This window comes from Liolophura sinensis, chromosome 5, assembly GCF_032854445.1.
Source record: "Liolophura sinensis isolate JHLJ2023 chromosome 5, CUHK_Ljap_v2, whole genome shotgun sequence".
In the NCBI taxonomy this organism is placed as follows: domain Eukaryota; kingdom Metazoa; phylum Mollusca; class Polyplacophora; order Chitonida; family Chitonidae; genus Liolophura; species Liolophura sinensis.
This window is the reverse complement of record NC_088299.1, coordinates 15,829,886-15,851,266: the sequence shown is the minus strand read 5'-3', so window position 1 is coordinate 15,851,266 and position 21,381 is coordinate 15,829,886. Positions and strand designations below refer to the sequence as shown.

General features: G+C 43.4%; 1 protein-coding gene across 5 annotated transcripts in view; it reads left to right on the top strand.

Annotated features, from left to right (window-relative positions):
* The window catches only part of LOC135465411 (uncharacterized protein DDB_G0290685-like), a 62,182-nt gene that overhangs the window by 21,126 nt on the left and 19,675 nt on the right, over nucleotides 1-21,381 (top strand). For 3 of the 5 annotated variants that reach the window (XM_064742648.1, XM_064742647.1, XM_064742646.1), the window contains 4 exons: nucleotides 2,813-3,023; nucleotides 5,007-5,072; nucleotides 10,331-10,497; nucleotides 15,371-18,628. In XM_064742648.1, coding sequence (XP_064598718.1) covers nucleotides 2,813-3,023; nucleotides 5,007-5,072; nucleotides 10,331-10,497; nucleotides 15,371-16,402 — 1,476 coding nt within the window. In that variant the 3' untranslated portion in view covers nucleotides 16,403-18,628. Of the gene's footprint in view, nucleotides 1-2,812; nucleotides 3,024-5,006; nucleotides 5,073-10,330; nucleotides 10,498-15,370; nucleotides 18,629-21,381 lie in introns of those variants that run through there. The other 2 variants (XM_064742651.1, XM_064742650.1) reach the window with 1 other exon arrangement.

The following is a 21,381-nucleotide window of genomic DNA, read 5'->3' as shown; positions in this document are numbered from 1 at the left end:
GTCACCTGAGGTACAGATATATTCTCAAATCGTGCAAACGATGTCAAAAGTGTCTGCTGAGTAGATTGTCACCCTTTGTTGGAGTCCAATGGGTCACATCGCTGAAGCAATTCATCTATGTATCGGTCTTCTGCACTGAATTGATGGGTCTTATCAGGATGAATTTGTTACATGGTGACTCAGGGATAGGATATGTAAATAAATGGTGTCAGTTATCCTCATATTGTGCAAGGCACAATACGGTGCTCACATTACGGCTATTGGCCTATCTGTACTAGTCTGCATTACATAAATGCAGTGCTTACACTACAGCAACAGGCCTATCTGCACTGGTTCATGTGCCGCTTGGTCGGTCGGCATTTTTTTTGGTTTTGTTTTTTTAAAGTAAATTGAAAGTAATTTCTGGCCCACATAATCTGATTGCTAATTGAATTATTGTAGGTCCAGTTTTCATCACCTGCTTCAGGGCATACATTTCCAATTTTAAATGCTCTTTTAAACTGTCTTTTTTTTTATAATCAAGTCCTTTAACGCTGAAGTCAAATATTCCTTCTTGATTCTGGATCCAACATTAAATTTGAGTAAATTTACGAACTTTAAACCTAAACAACTGAAGTTGAAAGGAATCCATTGCTTTCGTCACTGTAGCGAAGGGACGCCAATTTTCTTTTGCCACACAGAAATTATATTCGCCAAAACTAATGTGGCGAATGGCTAGCCGAAGCCTAGTGACTAAGTAGATGATAATCTTATAATGAATTGGGGTTGTCTTTTTTTTATTATTTTTTTTTTTATTTTTAATTTTTTTCTTTTTTTTTTTGGACGCAAAAGGCACTCAAAAGGTGTGTGCGTGTTTTTGCTAAAACCCATCAATTTATCACATAATAATCTCCACCACCATGTTAGCAGTTGTCAGTGTCGAGTGTATTTAGCACACATACTTCACCTTGCTGCTTTAGCGACAAAATTGATCATATTTTTTCAAAAGTTAATATTGACATGAATTACCTTACACCCATTGACTACACAACGGAACAGTCCTACCACGGGAAAGTATGCATCTCTTTTAATATAAAACATTTGCCATAAATCGCAGAGGTATATTCAGTATCAATTCTATCTGTACTACTACGTAATTGCAGTATATAGTGCCCACACTACAGCTGTATGAACGATAGACATTACTGTAAATGAAGCTTGTTTAACATCAAATCATACATATCTCCCAGGTTTGTTGTCTCAAGGCTCTGTTTGTTAACTGATGAGTTCCACTAGCAAAATTACATACCTCTCTGCCAACACCTTTGATCTACTAAAAAAAAAAGTTTTAGCACCAAACTTAATATTTTTGGGTTCTTTACTGTATTTACCTCTAAAATTCACCTTTTTGGTGTTTATTTTGGAGAAATTACATTGGTTTCGTGCATGTACCTTTTTCACTAGCTAGAATAAAGATTCCCTATGGACATAGCCTGTTTATTTTTAATAGAGTTCTTAATACGCCTAACAAAGAATTTTGTGTGGATGCATGAATACCTGGTAGCTGATACAGGACATACCTGCCCTAAGTCTGGTACATGTATTTCTCACATGGAACTTGTGCAGTGTAACATTTTGTTCATTACATTCATAGTATTTTCACTGCTTCATGCATGCCCTAATTTTGTAATGTTGGATTTATGAATCCTAACAATTTTGGGATAAAACGAAATATCCATTGTCAGGCAGTAAGTGTTTTAATTTGATCAGTCCAGACAAAGTGTACATAAGCTTACAGGGCTATAAATAATTGGAGCTGTAGTATAGTCCTGTGTGAATATGCCTGTTCTTTCTCCTAGCATGGTTTGTGAGTGCTTTGCTTTTCCTGCAGTTATGCCTGATGGATTGAGGAACTTTGCTTTGTATACCTGTATACCTGTATCTATGTCTGCACGTACATATAACTTCTGCCCCTTTATGATTGCATGTAATGCGATTTTCTCACATATATTGTGACCAACATATACTCACACATATACAACTGTGTAAAATGACTTGATAATTGCATCAATTTGCAGAGATCTTGTTGAATGTCAGTGCTTTAAATTACTTTGTTTTGAGACCACTTCATTCTTTTCCTGATTGATTTAATTATGTGCCCTCAAAGTGTGGATTGTCTTGTATCTTTTTAAATGTCAGTGCTTTAAATTACTTTGTTTTGAGACCACTTTATTCTTTTCCTGATTGATTTAATTATGTGCCCTCCCAGTGTGGATTGTCTTGTGTCTTTGTCCCAGGTGACTAGGTGTCAGTGTTTGTTGAAGACCACCTATGTAATACCAGTATAGATGGTTTACACTTGTGTGCATGACACAAGAGTTTGTCATTAATGTGCCGAAGTTTGGTTTACCACGGGCGCTATGGTTTGCTTCACCAATAACAGTGATATGTTCTTCTAAAAGTGACACATTCTTGAGTGTGGTCTTAGATGACCATTTGTCAGCCATTTTGGATGCCAGATTAGTTTTTCACTTCAATGTTGGCCAATTAAAGTGTGTTGACATGTTCAATGATATTTACTGTATCTTTATGTGCTTCATATTACATTTGTGTGCATCCCAGCTTGCTGATAAGAAGTTTGTCTTGAGAAATGCTGCACACGTAAATAAATGTTTTGTTATTTGATTTAAATCCACAATATTCAAATCCTGCATTATATGCTTTATTGTTCCTTGGTCATACCAGCCTGTGCAATTTCCTCACTTCCCATAGGTTTATGTTGTGTGATTTTCAAGAAGTTTTGATGTTGTTTCCTTCAATTTAACCAACACAGTTAGCCCAACAGAATAATCAACAGAATCTCCAAGGTGGCCAACCTGTGCTTCGGGGTCAGCAGCAGCCTCTGATACAACAACAACAACAGCAGCAGCAGCAGCAGCAAAATGGGGTAGTTGTCATGAATCAGGATCAGTCAGTAGGGGCCACTGCAGCCAATCAGAACAAGTTACCAGATGTTGCTGGTGGACAGCAAAACCAGGCCCAAGGTTTGAATCTTATTGTTAACACACGTGACAACAAATTTACTGTTTATACTTTATACTGAAGACATAAACCTGACCTTCAGATTCCAACATCAAAATGGTGCTAGTTGGAGCAGGGGACATATACATTATTAGGGATCCTGTTTGAAATTATTAAATTTGACATGCAGCTAAAAGGTCACGAGTTACAAAAAGTTTGCAAAAATGGTTGACTTCCGGTCAAAACTCTGGAAACTCGCCATTGGTCGAAGTTGTGACGTCACAAAAAGTTCTGAAATGTCAGTTGTTCTCAACGTATTCTAATGTATCTTGAGCTGCTGATTCTGAATCTGCTTTTGTTTTTTTGCATATCTGTGTAACTTTTTGAGATATAAGCAAAAAACTAAAAAAAAGTTACGTAATTTCAATGACCTGTAACTCGAGAAATATGGGAGCTAGAAATGTGCAACCTGCATTAAAATGTAGGCCAAGACATGCTCATTTGAGCTTTCGTCAACGGATTTGAGCTCCGATCAATATTTTTCTCGCTAGAAGTGTTTAAATGACAACACCGTTTTTTGTTTAGAAAAAGATGGGAATCCTATTGCTTTAACACGGAGTTTAGATGGGGACTAGACTGGGTTTATAGTATTTGACCTGATGCTTTCGGCTACACTATCCATGATCTCCCGAAACGGTTGTAGGGTGACATTCAGCTATACAGTACTCTATTAGATGGCGTAGAGATCTAACTACAACAGCAAACGACTAAAAAGTGCAATTTTGGCTCATGTTTGGAGGTCCCGTGACACAAAACCGCTGTCATAATAAATGTGGGAGTTGCAGTGCTTCAAAAATTGTCCAAAGGCCGATTTGCTATGTTTGGCACTTTGACGTCCCCATGTTATATGATGCATTTTAAATGCATTTGCGACTAGCAGGAACGCACAAACATTGTAAGCATGCTACCTGATGTAGTTTTACGTCCAGATCATGAATCTGGACTTATTTCTTTCCGGCGACGTACAGTTTTGCCGCAAATTGCGATCAAAATGCAAAAAAGCAAATAATTTTTGACCACATTTGGAGGTCTCATCAGAGAAAACTGTTACAGCTGTAAAGCTGAAAATGACTGAGTGTAAAGAGCTACACATGTACTCTATGTGTGCTAAAAATCTTTGATCTGTGTCAACAAACACAGGACATGCGGGTTTTCAAAAAATGTCCTAAGGCAGATTTACCACATTCGGCACATTTACATAAACTTGCTGTTACAAGGGCCGTGTATTATTGGGTGGGGAAAACATCATCGATCCGATCCGGAATCCCGGCCTAGGATCTGCTGTTCGCAGATCCATTCTAGTTATGTATTGTTTTCAAAACAACAGGTCTACTTGCTTTCTAGATACATGTATATATGTATATTTGGTTAATTTCAATAATTCAGATCTAAATACAGAAACATATACCATGAAGCTGGAAGGAAATTTTGACCAGTACATGCTCAAATTCTGCAAACCCAAGAGAAGTCAGTTAGACCCGTCTTTTAAAAGTACTGTCCCATGTTAAAAGATAAGATTTTAATCAACCGACCTCCATCCTACAGAGTGACAAAAAGAGTGACTTACTAAGGTGCTCTTTTATTTTGAATTGTATTCGTATATTTTGTATATTTCAACAAAAATGCAAAATTCCATACATTTCATGAATCCTTTAAGGGCAGGTTATAATGACAAATATGCCTCAAATGGAGACTTCCCAGTAAGACATGTTACTTGGGAGAGTACATGTAAAAGGCATAGTTCTAGCCTAGAAGCTGTAAGGGCTGTTATCTCCACCGCTAACAAACTCAGATGGAATGAAACTTCAAGATGAGTGAAAGTATATGTAACTTATGGTAGTCGTCTTCCTTTTAACAGGTAGCTTCTCTCTAAGTGTTGATGCTCATGAACACCTTCTTATCAATGTTTCATATTTAAGAGTACTTTTTTGTGTCTCTGCTCTCAGGTGATGGGAAGCCTGACGTGCCTGATGCCATTGACCAGGGCCAGGTCTTTCAAATCAAGCCCGCAGGTGGGTGAGCACATCTGTGGGAAACTCTGTGTACAAAATTCAAGAAAGAATTAAAAAAACAATCATGTTTATTTGTTTCCATGTTAAGTCATCCACTGTTGAATCTGTGCCTGTTTTCTTATGCCGAGAATAAAAGAGGACATCTATGTACTTCTGGCCTCTGGGACTTGTGAACTGCTGATACAGGTACATGGAGGAGGGGAGGGAGTGGTTCTGTGGTCCTGTCTGGCCTCTGTGCCTTGTGAACTGCTGATACAGGTACATGGAGGAGGGGAGCGAGTGGTTCTGAGGTCCTGTCTGGCCTCTGGGACTTGTGAACTGCTGATACAGGTACATGGAGGAGGGGAGGGAGTGGTCCTGACTGGCCTCTGTGCCTTGTGAGCTACTGATACAGGTACATGGAGGAGGGGAGGGAGTGGTTCTGAGGTCCTGACTGGCCTCTGTGCCTTGTGAGCTACTGATACAGGTACATGGAGGAGGGGAGCGAGTGGTTCTGAGGCCCTGTCTGGCCTCTGTGCCTTGTGAGCTACTGATACAGGTACATGGAGGAGGGGAGGGAGTGGTCCTGTCTGGCCTCTGTGCCTTGTGAACTGCTGATACAGGTACATGGAGGAGGGGAGCGAGTGGTTCTGTGGTCCTGTCTGGCTTCTGTGCCTTGTGAACTGCTGATACAGGTACATGGGAGGAGGGGAGGGAGTGGTTCTGTGGTCCTGTCTGGCCTCTGGGACTTGTGAACTGCTGATACAGGTACATGGAGGAGGGGAGCGAGTGGTTCTGTGGTCCTGTCTGGCCTCTGGGGCTTGTGAACTGCTGATACAGGTACATGGAGGAGGGGAGCGAGTGGTTCTGTGGTCCTGTCTGGCCTCTGTGCCTTGTGAGCTGCTGATACAGGTACATGGAGGAGGGGAGCGAGTGGTCCTGACTGGCCTCTGTGCCTTGTGAGCTACTGATACAGGTACATGGAGGAGGGGAGCGAGTGGTTCTGAGGTCCTGACTGGCCTCTGTGCCTTGTGAGCTACTGATACAGGTACATGGAGGAGGGGAGCGAGTGGTTCTGAGGTCCTGTCTGGCCTCTGTGCCTTGTGAACTGCTGATACAGGTACATGGAGGAGGGGAGCGAGTGGTCCTGACTGGCCTCTGTGCCTTGTGAGCTACTGATACAGGTACATGGAGGAGGGAAGGGAGTGGTTCTGAGGTCCTGACTGGCCTCTGTGCCTTGTGAGCTACTGATACAGGTACATGGAGGAGGGGAGCGAGTGGTTCTGAGGTCCTGTCTGGCCTCTGGGACTTGTGAACTGCTGATACAGGTACATGGAGGAGGGGAGTGAGTGGTTCTGAGGTCCTGTGTGGCTTCTGTGCCTTGTGAACTGCTGATACAGGTACATGGAGGAGGGGAGGGAGTGGTTCTGTGGTCCTGTCTGGCCTCTGTGCCTTGTGAACTGCTGATACAGGTACATGGAGGAGGGGAGGGAGTGGTTCTGTGGTCCTGTCTGGCCTCTGGGACTTGTGAACTGCTGATACAGGTACATGGAGGAGGGGAGGGAGTGGTTCTGTGGTCCTGTCTGGCCTCTGTGCCTTGTGAGCTGCTGATACAGGTACATGGAGGAGGGGAGGGAGTGGTTCTGAGGTCCTGTCTAGCTTCTGTGCCTTGTGAACTGCTGATACAGGTACATGGAGGAGGGGAGCGAGTGTTTCTGTGGTCCTGTCTGGCCTCTGTGCCTTGTGAACTGCTGATACAGGTACATGGAGGAGGGGAGCGAGTGGTTCTGAGGTCCTGTCTGGCCTCAGGGACTTGTGAACTGCTGATACAGGTACATGGAGGAGGGGAGCGAGTGGTTCTGAGGTCCTGCCTGGCCTCTGGGACTTGTGAGCTGCTGATACTTGTACATGGAGGAGGGGAGGGAGTGGTTCTGAGGTCCTGTCTGGCCTCTGGGACTTGTGAACTGCTGATACTTGTACATGGAGGAGGGGAGTGGTTCTGAGGTCCTGTCTGGCCTCTGGGACTTGTGAACTGCTGATACAGGTACATGAAGGAGGGGAGGGAGTGGTTCTGTGGTCCTGTCTGGCCTCTGTGCCTTGTGAACTGCTGATACAGGTACATGGAGGAGGGGAGGGAGTGGTTCTGTGGTCCTGTCTGGCCTCTGTGCCTTGTGAACTGCTGATACAGGTACATGGAGGAGGGGAGCGAGTGGTTCTGTGGTCCTGTCTGGCCTCTGTGCCTTGTGAACTGCTGATACAGGTACATGGAGGAGGGGAGGGAGTGGTTCTGAGGTCCTGTCTGGCCTCTGGGACTTGAGAACTGCTGATACAGGTACATGGAGGAGGGGAGGGAGTGGTTCTGAGGTCCTGCCTGGCTTCTGGGACTTGTGAGCTGCTGATACAGGTACATGGAGGAGGGGAGGGAGTGGTTCTGAGGTCCTGTCTGGCCTCTGGGACTTGTGAACTGCTGATACAGGTACATGGAGGAGGGGAGGGAGTGGTTCTGAGGTCCTGTCTGGCCTCTGGGACTTGAGAACTGCTGATACAGGTACATGGAGGAGGGGAGGGAGTGGTTCTGAGGTCCTGCCTGGCTTCTGGGACTTGTGAGCTGCTGATACAGGTACATGGAGGAGGGGAGGGAGTGGTTCTGAGGTCCTGTCTGGCCTCTGGGACTTGTGAACTGCTGATACTTGTACATGGAGGAGGGGAGCGAGTGGTTCTGAGGTCCTGTCTGGCCTCAGGGACTTGTGAACTGCTGATACAGGTACATGGAGGAGGGGAGGGAGTGGTTTTGTGGTCCTGTCTGGCCTCTGGGACTTGTGAACTGCTGATACAGGTACATGGAGGAGGGGTGCGAGTGGTTCTGTGGTCCTGTCTGGCCTCTGTGCCTTGTGAACTGCTGATACAGGTACATGGAGGAGGGGAGGGAGTGGTTCTGAGGTCCTGTCTGGCCTATGTGTCTTGTGAGCTGCTGATACAGGTACATGGAGGAGGGGAGCGAGTGGTTCTGAGGTCCTGTCTGGCCTCTGTGCCTTGTGAACTGCTGGTACAGGTACATTGAGGAGGGGAGCGAGTGGTTCTGAGGTCCTGACTGGCCTCTGTGCCTTGTGAGCTGCTGATACAGGTACATTGAGGAGGGGAGGGAGTGGTTCTGTGGTCCTGTGGCCTCTGGGACTTGTGAACTGCTGATACAGGTACATTGATTAGGGGAGCGAGTGGTCCTGTCTGGCCTCTGTGCCTTGTGAACTGCTGATACAGGTACATGGAGGAGGGGAGCGAGTGGTTCTGTGGTCCTGTCTGGCTTCTGTGACTTGTGAACTGCTGATACAGGTACATGGAGGAGGGGAGGGAGTGGTTCTGAGGTCCTGTCTGGCCTATGTGTCTTGTGAGCTGCTGATACAGGTACATGGAGGAGGGGAGCGAGTGGTTCTGAGGTCCTGTCTGGCCTCTGTGCCTTGTGAACTGTTGATACAGGTACATTGAGGAGGGGAGCGAGTGGTTCTGAGGTCCTGCCTGGCCTCTGTGCCTTGTGAACTGCTGATACAGGTACATGGAGGAGGGGAGGGAGTGGTTCTGAGGTCCTGTCTGGCCTCTGTGCCTTGTGAGCTGCTGATACTTGTACATGGAGGAGGGGAGGGAGTGGTTCTGAGGTCCTGTCTGGCCTCTGTGCCTTGTGAGCTGCTGATACAGGTACATGGAGGAGGGGAGGGAGTGGTTCTGAGGTCCTGTCTGGCCTCTGTGCCTTGTGAGCTGCTGATACAGGTACATGGAGGAGGGGAGGGAGTGGTTCTGAGGTCCTGTTTGGCCTCTGGGACTTGTGAACTGCTGATACAGGTACATGGAGGAGGGGAGCGAGTGGTTCTGTGGTCCTGTCTGGCCTCTGTGCCTTGTGAACTGCTGATACAGGTACATGGAGGAGGGGAGCGAGTGTTTCTGTGGTCCTGTCTGGCCTCTGTGCCTTGTGAACTGCTGATACAGGTACATGGAGGAGGGGAGCGAGTGGTTCTGAGGTCCTGACTGGCCTCTGGGACTTGTGAACTGCTGATACAGGTACATGGAGGAGGGGAGCGAGTGGTTCTGAGTTCCTGTCTGGCCTCTGTGCCTTGTGAACTGCTGATACAGGTACATGGGAGGAGGGGAGGGAGTGGTTCTGAGGTCCTGTCTGGCCTCTGTGCCTTGTGAGCTGCTGATACAGGTACATGGAGGAGGGGAGGGAGTGGTTCTGTGGTCCTGTTTGGCCTCTGGGACTTGTGAACTGCTGATACAGGTACATGGAGGAGGGGAGGGAGTGGTTCTGTGGTCCTGTCTGACCTCTTTGCCTTGTTAACTGCTGATACAGGTACATGGAGGAGGGGAGCGAGTGTTTCTGTGGTCCTGTCTGGCCTCTGTGCCTTGTGAACTGCTGATACAGGTACATGGAGGAGGGGAGCGAGTGGTTCTGAGGTCCTGACTGGCCTCTGGGACTTGTGAACTGCTGATACAGGTACATGGAGGAGGGGAGCGAGTGGTTCTGAGGTCCTGTCTGGCCTCTGTGCCTTGTGAACTGCTGATACAGGTACATGGAGGAGGGGAGCGAGTGGTTCTGAGGTCCTGACTGGCCTCTGGGACTTGTGAACTGCTGATACGGAGGAGGGGAGGGAGTGGTTCTGAGGTCCTGTTTGGCCTCTGGGACTTGTGAGCTGCTGATACAGGTACATGGAGGAGGGGAGCGAGTGGTTCTGAGGTCCTGTCTGGCTTCTGTGCCTTGTGAGCTGCTGATACAGGTACATGGAGGAGGGGAGGGAGTGGTTCTGAGGTCCTGTCTGGCTTCTGTGCCTTGTGAACTGCTGATACTTGTACATGAAGGAGGGGAGGGAGTGGTTCTGTGGTCCTGTCTGGCCTCTGTGCCTTGTGAGCTGCTGATACAGGTACATGGAGGAGGGGAGCGAGTGGTTCTAAGGTCCTGTCCGTCATTCCCCACCTCAAACATAGGGATTCAGTCTTACTCTTGGTGTCTTTCTGCTTAAATTGTCAAAGGGGAGCATGGTGGCATGAAGTGCTTGTCAGTGTTCTCTTATGTGGTCTTATGTGAAAGTTATTGAATATCACTTGCCTTCCACCAATATGTCAAATGTGGGAGAAATGCTTTATAGGGATGGCAATGAGTGGTTTACTCCAGGCACTCTGGTTCCGCACCATCCATAAAGTGGACAACCATTATGTAAGTAAACATATCTAAATATGACCCGAGACTCAGATATCATACATAAATGAATCTTTCACTTTTGATTGCTGTTTAGACCTTGGAGGACAAAAACCTGTGGGATATGAGCACGATAAGCAGGAGGGTGGGGCCAATGCGCCTGGGGGAGGGGCCAATGTTCCTGGGGGAGGGGACAATGCTGGAGTTCCCATACAGAGACAGGAGGACGAACAACAACATCAAGTACAACCCCCAAACCTGAAGGTAAGTATGTAGATGGTCTCTGCTCATGGTTTCAAGCATTTGGCAAATTGTCCAAACAGGGTAGATGTTAGTGATATCTATGTCATGCAAAGCTCTCTGAAATCGTGATCTTCACGGTGTCATTTTTTGCCTAGAGTGAAGTTGTACCGTACTGGCTGATCCTACTTAGTAAGCTGTAGATTGTTCTAAATATTGTATGATAAATCTCTTGGTTGTCATTCTGTTTTCTTTTATTTTGATGGGAGGAGGGTGTGCATTATAGCTCTGTCATTTTCCTTATTTATGAAAATGAATTGTCAGAAATATTTTTTCCAACTGGAAAATGTTTATACTATATTTTTTTTTAAATGAAGAATTGCTCCTCGTTTAAATGCACCATCAATTTTGGACTTGTTTAACTTCTTCTAGTAATTCAAGAAAAATTAGACAAAAACGATGCATTTTTCTCACCCTAAAATTGAATAAAATTCAGTGTAAAACTGTTTTAAGAAATTATGAGAAAACATTTTCTTAAGTAAGGCATCATTTTTTACTGTCTATCTTATACATTGCATGCACATGTAACAGCTGAGAAATGACAAGGCTGCAAGCGTAATGCAAACTCCCAGATAGCGTAATGCAAACTCCCAGACGGGTAATGCAAACTCCCAGACAGCATAATGCAAACTCCCAGACAGCGTAATGCAAACTCCCAGACAGCATAATGCAAACTCCCAGACTGCATAATGCAAACTCCCAGACTTTGGATATTATTTTGATGACTGTTGTTGTATGTTTGTGTGTAGAATATCTGCACCATTTTTGTAAACATGCTGAAACTGATTTGGACTGTGCAAGTTTTTTATGTGTTCAGTTTGGTTGGTTTTGTTCATGGGTGGTTTTTCTTTCTGTTGAACAGTGGTTTCCATGATTGACCCTTTATTCAGTTTCGTAGTCACTTGGGTTTGGGCAGAAGTTTAGTACCCAATATGTACAGTTATAATATAGTTTATACATAGTATGTGTAGATTCTTTCTAATAAAAGTATTCGGTTTGATTAGTTTGAATGATGCGAATTGTCATACCTGATCAGTCAGGCCACATTTCTACATTTATGAAGGAACCATTCGATTCCGTGAATCCATCTAACAATATCACATGTAAACAAACTGTAAGAAAACTCTGGACAATTATCCTCACATCATGCTCTTATAAGCAGGAATAATTTGCAGGATGGTATGTCATTTTAATTTATTTATTTATTTTATTTGATTGGTGTTTTACGCTGCACTCAAGAATATTTCACTTTTACGACGGCGGTCAGAGAGGAAGCCAGCATGAGCTGGACTTGAACTCACAGCAACTGGATTAGAGAGAGGCTTCTGGCTCATTACGCTGCGCTAGTGCGCTAACCAACTTAGGTATGTCTTTTTGATCTTATTGGACATATTAAATAGTGATTTACTTATAAAAATTACTCAGGAAATCCGTGATGGCCTCTGATGCGTTCTGTGACCATTTTAGACAAACTAAACATGTGCATTGTTGCACAAGTTTAATGTGTTGTTGTTGTACCTGTGACTAATGATGTGTATGATTGCACTGCAGTTATAATAACTAATTCATGCATGATTATTGCTGCATTTTATATGGCATGTTTTGTAGCCAGTATCATTGAAAAAATATGTGGTTGCTATCATTGTGTTATAGTAATGATTTGGTGTATAGTTTGAAGAGGCCACATAGACAAGGCCGCATAGAACAGAATGCTAAACTAAGTCGCGTTTCTGATGACTACCAGTAGTCCTAAACTACATGCATAAGGAATACTCGGTCAGCCTTGCAGCCAATGGAAAGCCCACAGTTGCTCACCTGTTGCTCATAAGCGGGCATTTTGGTATTAAACAAGCAACAGGTGAACATGATATTTGTTTTATTCATCTCATAGCTGTGTTGTGTTTTGCTGAGGCCCCATGCATTTGCCATGGTACATGCCACATGCAGTACCAGATTGCAGACTACAAGGGTACGTCACATGCTGTACCAGGGTTGCTTACTACAATGGTACATGCCACGTGCAGTACCAGGATTGCTGACTACAGTGGTACATGCCACGTGCAGTACCAGGATTGCTGACTAGTGTGGTACATGCCACATACAGTACCAGATTGCAGGCTAGTGGGGTACATGCCACATGCAGTGCTAGGATTGCAAACTAAAATGGTACATGTCACATGCAGTGCTAGGATTGCAGACTAAAGTGGTACATGCCACGTGCAGTACTAGGATTGTAGACTACAATGGTACATGCCCTACATCGAAACGTCACCAACACATTAAATCCAGAAGTTGTCATCCATAAGTAATGCCTCTGTCAATCTATACCATCCCAATTCCTTAATGCCTCTGAAAGAAGCTACAATGGTACATGCAGTTCCAGGATTGCAGACTACAGTGGTACATGCCACTCACAGTGCCAGGATTGCAGATTACAGTGGTACATGCCACATGCAGTACCAGGATTGCAGACTACAATGGTACATGCAGTACCTGTATTACCTAAATTACAAATACATTCTTAGGACGCGTTTGCAGAGCTGATAGTTTTGTAGGATTCAGCAGTAATGTTTCTGCAGTATTTCCTCAGGGGGGTGGGGTGAGGGTGGGTGTAGGCCTGCTATTATGGTGACTGGGGGTGGATGTAGGCCCACCAAAATGTTGACACTGGGGGTGGATGTAGGCCCACCATTATGGTGACTCTGGGAGTGGATGTAGGCCTACCATTATGGTGATTCTGGGATGGGTGTAGGCCTGCTATTATGGTGACTGGGGTGGATGTAGGCCTACCATTATGGTGATTCTGGGATTGGGTGTAGGCCTGCTATTATGGTGACTGGGGGTGGATGGAGGCCTGCTATTATGGTGACTCTGGGGGTGGATGTAGGCCCACCAAAATGTTGACTGTGGGGGTGGATGTAGGCCCACCATTATGGTGACTCTGGGGTGAATGTAGGCCCACCATAATGGTGACTCTGTACTTCCCTAATGGTATACTCAATGCATATCATCCGCCCATCCTACATCCATCTTGATCAGATGTGAGGTGGATCCTTCGCGGATCATACAGCCATGATGGGCGGCCCATGTGTGGATGTGTTGGATCTTGATCAGCCAGTGTATGCAGTCTCGTTTAGACCATTTCGTTTTATGGCACTTTAGCCTTTGCCTACACACTAGCTACATGTGTGAATGTGACACAACAAGTCTTCAGTTTTTTCCGACCCACATCCATACCAGATATATCTTTAGGATCGAGCAGTACTGTAACATACTGGTGACCTCACTTTACATGTAAGTGTATTTTGACAGTGACCTTGGGGTACATGTAGGCCTACCATAATGATGATCCTGGGGCACATGTAGGCCTACCATAATGATGATCCTGGGGCATATGTAAGACTTCCATAATGATGATCCTAGGGCACATGTAGGTCTACCATAATGATGATCCTAGGGCACATGTAGGCCTACCATAATGATGATCTTGGGGCATATGTAAGACTTCCATAATGATGATCCTAGGGCACATGTAGGTCTACCATAATGATGATCCTAGGGCACATGTAGGCCTACCATAATGATGATCTTGGGGCATATGTAAGACTTCCATAATGATGATCCTAGGGCAAATGTAGGTCTACCATAATGATGATCCTAGGGCACATGTAGGTCTACCATAATGATAATCCTAGGGCACATGTAGGCCTACCATAATGATGATCCTGGGGCATATGCAAGACTTCCATAATGATGATCCTAGGGCACATGTAGGTCTACCATAATGATGATCCTAGGGCACATGTAGGCCTACCATAATGATGATCCTGGGGCATATGTAAGACTTCCATAATGATGATCCTAGGGCACATGTAGGTCTACCATAATGATGATCCTGGAGCACATGTAGGTCTACCATAATGATGATCCTGGGGCATATGTAAGACTTCCATAATGATGATCCTAGGGCACATGTAGGTCTACCATAATGATGATCCTAGGGCACATGTAGGTCTACCATAATGATGATCCTAGGGCACATGTAGGTCTACCATAATGATGATCCTAGGGCACATGTTGGTCTACCATAATGATGATCCTGGGGCACATGTAGGCCTACCATAATGATGATCCTGGGGCACATGTAGGCCTACCATAATGATGATCCTGGGGCACATGTAGGTCTAACATAATGATGATCATAGGGCACATGTAGGCCTACCATAATGATGATCCTAGGGCACATGTAGGCCTACCATAATGATGATCCTCGGGCACTTGTAAGACTTTCATAATGATGATCCTGGAGCACATGTAGGTCTAACATAATGATGGTCATAGGGCACATGTAGGCCTACCATAATGATGATCCTGGGGCACATGTAAGACTTTCATAATGATGACCCAGGGGCACATGTAGGCCTGCCACAGTGATGACTCTGGGGTAGGCCTACACAATGTACATTCTCCATACCCTGGGTCATTCCTGATGTACCCTATCCATACCCACTGGGTCGCTCCAGATGTACCCTGTCCATACCACTGGGTTGTTCCTGATGTATGCTCTTCATACCACCAGATCGTTCCTGATGTACACTCTCCTTATATTTACATGTACCTCCATTGCTCCTGGTGTCCGTTCTCCATACCCTGGGTTGCTCCTGATGTACACTCTCCTTACCTCTGGGCTTTTCTCCATGTAGATAGTTATTCCTGTTCATTTTAACAGTTCTTGCACCATCACCATGGTAACGGTTACACATCACGGGCTTGGCAGACAAACATGTGAACCTGATCTCATCTTGGCTCATCTTGGCTTTGCTGTATGTCATTCCAGCAAGGAAGTCAGCAACAAAATGGTGACAATGACATCAATAAAACTGATGGCGCAAAAGATGACAATGTTGAGCATGACAACCTTCAAGTAGCAGCACCAGGCAGAGATGAAGACAGTGTCAACCAAGCAGGGACAGGAAATGAAGAAAATGGTGTGGTGCAAGAGGAAAATACTCAGAGTAATGGTGATGGGGAGAGTCAAGGCGTTGCACAGATTCCAGAACCTGGTATAAATAAGGGTGACCAAGCTGATCAGGTGCAGGAAGGTAACCAGGATGACCAAATGCAGGATAATAATGGTGAACAGGATGGTAACCAAGGCAACCAAGTGGCTGCTCCTGATGTACCACACATGAACAATCCTCAGGATAATGAGGGTAATGTCAACCAGCAGGAGGATAATTTCAACCAGCTGGAGGATAATGTCAATCAGCAGGAGGATAATGTCAACAGGCAAGAGGATAATGTTGATGGGCAGGAGGATAGTGTCAACCAGCAGGAGAATAATGTTGACCAGCAAGAGGATAATTTCAACCAGCAGAATGATAATGACAACCAGCAGGAGGATAATGTCAACCAACTGGAGGATAATGTTAACCAGCAGGAGGATAATGTTGACCAACAGGAGGATAATGTCAACCAGCAGGATGATAATTTCAACAAGCAAGAGGATAATGTTGATCAGCGGGAGGATAATGTTAACCAGCAAGAGGATAATGTTGATCAGCGGGAGGATAATGTCAACCAGCTGGAGGAAAATGCCACACAGCAGCAGGATAATGTCAACCAGCTGGAGGAAAATGCCAACCAGCTGGAGGATAATGCTAACCAGCAAAAGGATAATGTTGATCAGCGGGAGGATAATGTTAACCAGCAGGAGGATAATGTTAACCAGCAGGAGGGTAATGCTAATGGTGTAGAAGATGGCGCTGTAGAAGACGATATGGTTGAGGAGAACAATGGGGGTGAAGTGGATCCGGTGGTGGGCTCAGAGGAGGAGTATGATGAGGATGAAGAGTCAGAGGATTATTAGGCAAGCTGATCAACTCCTACCCAAATACCACACACATTTCACAGGGCTTGTTTATAAATAAATAAACAGGGATTTGGAAATACAGATCTAATTAATTCACGATTCACCACATTATATATAAAATAAACGTAATATAAAAATTTGTTGTTCATGTGTAACTTAATTATATATTATAACTACTCCTTCATGTGTTAGTAGTAAAAGAAATGTGGACAATTTCAGTAATAGAAATATAGAGACACCCATTAAACAGTTGTGTTGTGTACTTATCAATGTCGAATATGGCAATACAGTAAATTTTTTCTCTTTACAAGAAAGTTGTGTTGTGTACTTATCAATGTCGAATATGGCAATACAGTAAATTTTTTCTCTTTACAAGAATGTAATGTAAGCTTTTCTTTGTAATGTGTTTAACTGCCACCCGAACTCATCCCTTCTTAACTCCTGAGCCCCTTAGAGAAAATCCATGAGCTTTTACCGAGGTGCTTTAGTTTGCATAACTTTCAGTGTATTTGTCAAGGCTATGTGTCTGAACCTATGAAAACGAAATTCATTTAAGTTTTGAGTACATGTAGACAAATATTTAGCCTCTTACATTTACATGGACCTTTTTGCCTTTTCAGATCTATGTTTACGTTATTTTGTATAACAAAATTTGTGTAACTCTTGTCATGGGCCTATGACTTACGAAGACTCTACTTTCTGTGTTACATCCAGATATGTTGTTTATCGACGATTCTCTGACATCAACTGATCAGTGCGTGCACACTAAGAAAATATCACTAATAAATAAGAGGGCTAAATTTATATTCAAGAAGTGTAAAACATGTCCGACAGGAAATGTTACTTCATTTTTACAGGTATATATTGACTTCTGTCCTTCCAGTTGTCATCGATTGATACTCTGGACGGTGTAAACTCTTCTTACAAAATCCACATGAATATTCCCACGACAATGTGAACTGATTTGCAGTGCAGTGCTGTGCTCTACTGCTTCCTGTTAGCATAAATGTAATAACTTGTATAATCAGCTGATAAAGTAGCCTGCTTATTACCGGTTTATAGGTACATGTATTAACATCTGTTGTCTGCTTAGACTGCTTTGGTAAAAATATTACTTTAATGCTGGGTTTATTGTATGTACATTGTACTAACATCTATTGTTACTGTAGACTGCTTATGCACTAACATCTGTTGTTACTGTAGACTGCTTAATACTGTATGTGCTAACATCTATTGTTACTGTAAACTGCTTATTATCGTATGCTCTAACATCTGTTGTTACTGTAGACTGCTTATTACTGTATGTGCTAACATCTATTGTTACTGTAAACTGCTTATTATCGTATGCTGTAACATCTGTTGTTCCTGTAGACTGCTTATTACTGTACGTGCTAACATCTATTGTTACTGTAAACTGCTTATTATCGTATGCTGTAACATCTGTTGTTCCTGTAGACTGCTTATTACTGTATGTGCTAACATCTATTGTTACCGTAAACTGCTTATTACTGTATGTTGTAACATGTTGTTACTGTAGACTGCGTGTTTGTTTTACTTATTAGGTACAAGTACTAACATGTGAGTTTGCTCTCTGTACTAATATCTGTTCTCACTGCAGTATATTGTCTAATATTATTGTACACATAGCCATGAGTGCATCAACCTTAGTTCTGTTTAGTGCATGTAGAAATGTCTACTGTAACAATGATTTATGGTAACAGGTCTGACAGTGCATTGTGGATAAAATGTTTGACATCCTGTCATTTAACTGGTAACTTAGGCTGTTTTGACATGGGCCTGGGACATGAATTACATACATGTGCAGGATGTTGTAGCTCTTATGATTATTTGTACGCAGCTGTGTCGATCCCAAGCAGAAACAACTGTGATAGAATTATTGTTGATGGTTTTGAACTCTGATCAGTGAGAAGTGTTCATCGGCCATCCGACATTATCTCCTTACTCACAACCCAGAGAAGACATCTGCCAAAGGCTGATAAACTGAATGATTAGTGTACAGAAGCTGACATTTCTTAACATTCATGTATTCATAGTCGATCAGAGATCGTTTCCCATGTCTGGCATGGGGTCATCTTAGCTTGATATAAATCGTTAGCAATAATATTTTATCTCTTGTAATTTATGTATTTTATTTTTGTTAAAATACTATACTCTTTCAGTGATATTAGCAAATTGATACAGAATGCCACAGAATAAATTTAAAGAGACTCCAAAATAGAAATTTTTGTGTATGTGTGTGTGTCTTTGGTCCCCAACACTTCCTTACCTAACATATAATCTTAGCTTTATAAATTAGCCTTCCACCATAATGCTAGCCGCCCGTCGTCATAAATGAAATATTCCTGAGTGCGGCATAAAATACCAGTCAAATAACAGAATCTAGCCTTTATATATAAGACATGAGAAATGACTTACTAAACAGAATCTCACCTTCGCACATGAAATTTGAAATGCCTGTCTGCGCTGCTCCTTGGGTCGTTCATACTGCCAAGGAATTGAAAATGCGTACGGTGTGGTATAGGATTTTGGACTTCAAGTTGAATTGATTGTCTGAAATCATTTGCCTACCACAAAGTGTAAAACCTTTGATTTACTTCTACCATTGATAAAGAGAACTCCCTGGGATTTTTGTTTGGTGACTTACAGGTACCTAATCAACATAATACAAACTGGTTATTGGAAGCAATTGTACTAACCTCAGCCATAACAGACTGTTTAATAGTCAAGCTACTGTGACAGCCTACTACTGTGGCATACAAAGACCTCTTTTTTCCACAAAAAATATCTTTTTGAGACCGTCTGATACAAGTATGTGTTTGCCTTCTGACTAGATGGCCTAGGCATATATTGTCTGAAAAATGGGAATTTAAGAGAATTACATGTAGAAGGGGAAATTTGTCATTTGTTTAAACTGTCCTTGTGATGAAAAATGAGGCAGCATTGGGATTCCCATGTCGCAAATTGTTTGTTTGTAGATTGCAACATATAAACAGTGTGACAGGTTGATAGGGAATCATAACACTGCTAAATCAAATATGATCTTCCTTCCTATCGACCATGAAGTGAGAAGTATTTGTAATTTCCAGTGATCTGTACAGCAGAACTGAGGATACATGGTAGGCTCACGGAACATCTTCCATCGTCTACACTAGAAGGGGAGGTAAACGAGTCAAAAAAAGCCAAGTTTTAAGCCCATGTTCCTAAACATAATGACTTGAGTGAGTGGCAGGTTGATGAGGAAACTCATGGATGGATAAAACTGAACATTTGATAATCCACTCAAAGTCAGATACATGTTAGTAGACATCTGGAAGTCTCAACATACATGTTATGTAGATATAATGTTTAAACCAGCAGCATATTTGTTTTACTTTTATCAACATGTCTCTGTAAATTGAGAGTTTGTGGCTTGGTCTGCCAGGTTTTTGATCAACTCCTCAAATTTGCCCTTCTCAAGCTAGGATGGTAGAAGCTTTGGACTTACCTGCTGGTGAAACTACAGTGGAGCTGTCTCGTTTTTTAGTTTCTTTCCATAGCCCATCTTCTGCTTTATTCACATTGTCCTTCTGTGGTTGTGTTTTGTTTAGAATGCCGACATGTACAGTTTGGTGGCAGAGATACTGTGTGGAATTCCTCCCTGGGCTAATTATTGCAAGTCTTTCCCAGTGTTGGTTGTGAAGCTGTCTTGCGTTCTAAGAGAACTGGTTGATCTGAAGTTAAGTGGTTTCAGTAGCAGGTTATGTTGGTGACTGGTCAAAGATGACATTAACCACAGTTTGACGATGTAATTTTCTCTATGCTGGTCAGGTCAGTTGGCACAGAACCATTGGCTCTTAAATTATTGGACTTTTTCTTGATTTTTGTCTGTGTGTCTCTGTTGCATCCACCTACAGTACTAGAGAGTTTGCTGGTTTGTGGCATTTGTCTACAGTACAGGAGAGTTTGCTGGTTTGTAGCATTTGTCTACAGTACAGGAGAGTTTGCTGGTTTGTAGCATTTGTCTACAGTACAGGAGAAGTTTGCTGGTTTGTAGCATTTGTCTACAGTACAGGAGAGTTTGATGGTTTGTAGCATTTATCTACAGTACAGGAGAGTTTGCTGGTTTGTGACATTTGTCTACAGTACAGGAGAGTTTGCTGGTTTGTGGCATTTGTCTAGAGTACAGGAGAGTTTGCTGGTTTGTGGCATTTGTCTACAGTACAGGAGAAGTTTGCTGGTTTGTAGCATTTTGTCTACAGTACAGGAGAAGTTTGCTGGTTTGTAGCATTTGTCTACAGTACAGGAGAGTTTGATGGTTTGTAGCATTTATCTACAGTACAGGAGAGTTTGCTGGTTTGTGACATTTGTCTACAGTACATGAGAGTTTGATGGTTTGTGGCATTTGTCTACAATACAGGAGAGTTTGCTGGTTTGTGGCATTTGTCTACAGTACAGGAGAGGTTGATGGTTTCTGGCATTTGTCTACAATACAGGAGAGTTTGCTGGTTTGTATCATTTGTCTACAGTACTGGAGAGTTTGCTGGTTTGTATCATTTGTCTACAGTACAGGAGAGTTTGCTGGTTTGTGGCATTTGTCTACACTACAGGAGAGTTTGCTGGTTTGTATCATTTGTCTACAATACAGGAGAGTTTGATGGTTTGTGGCATTTGTCTACAGTACAGGAGAGTTTGCTGGTTTGTGGCATTTGTCTACAGTACAGGAGAGTTTGCTGGTTTGTGTCATTTGTCTACAATACAGGAGAGTTTGCTGGTTTGTGTCATTTGTCTACAGTACAGGAGAGTTTGATGGTTTGTGGCATTTGTCTACAATACAGGAGAGTTTGCTGGTTTGTGGCATTTGTCTACAATACAGGAGAGTTTGCAGCATTTGTCTACAGTACAGGAGAGTTTGCTGGTTTGTGGCATTTGTCTACAGTACAGGAGAGTTTGCTGGTTTGTGTCATTTGTCTACAGTA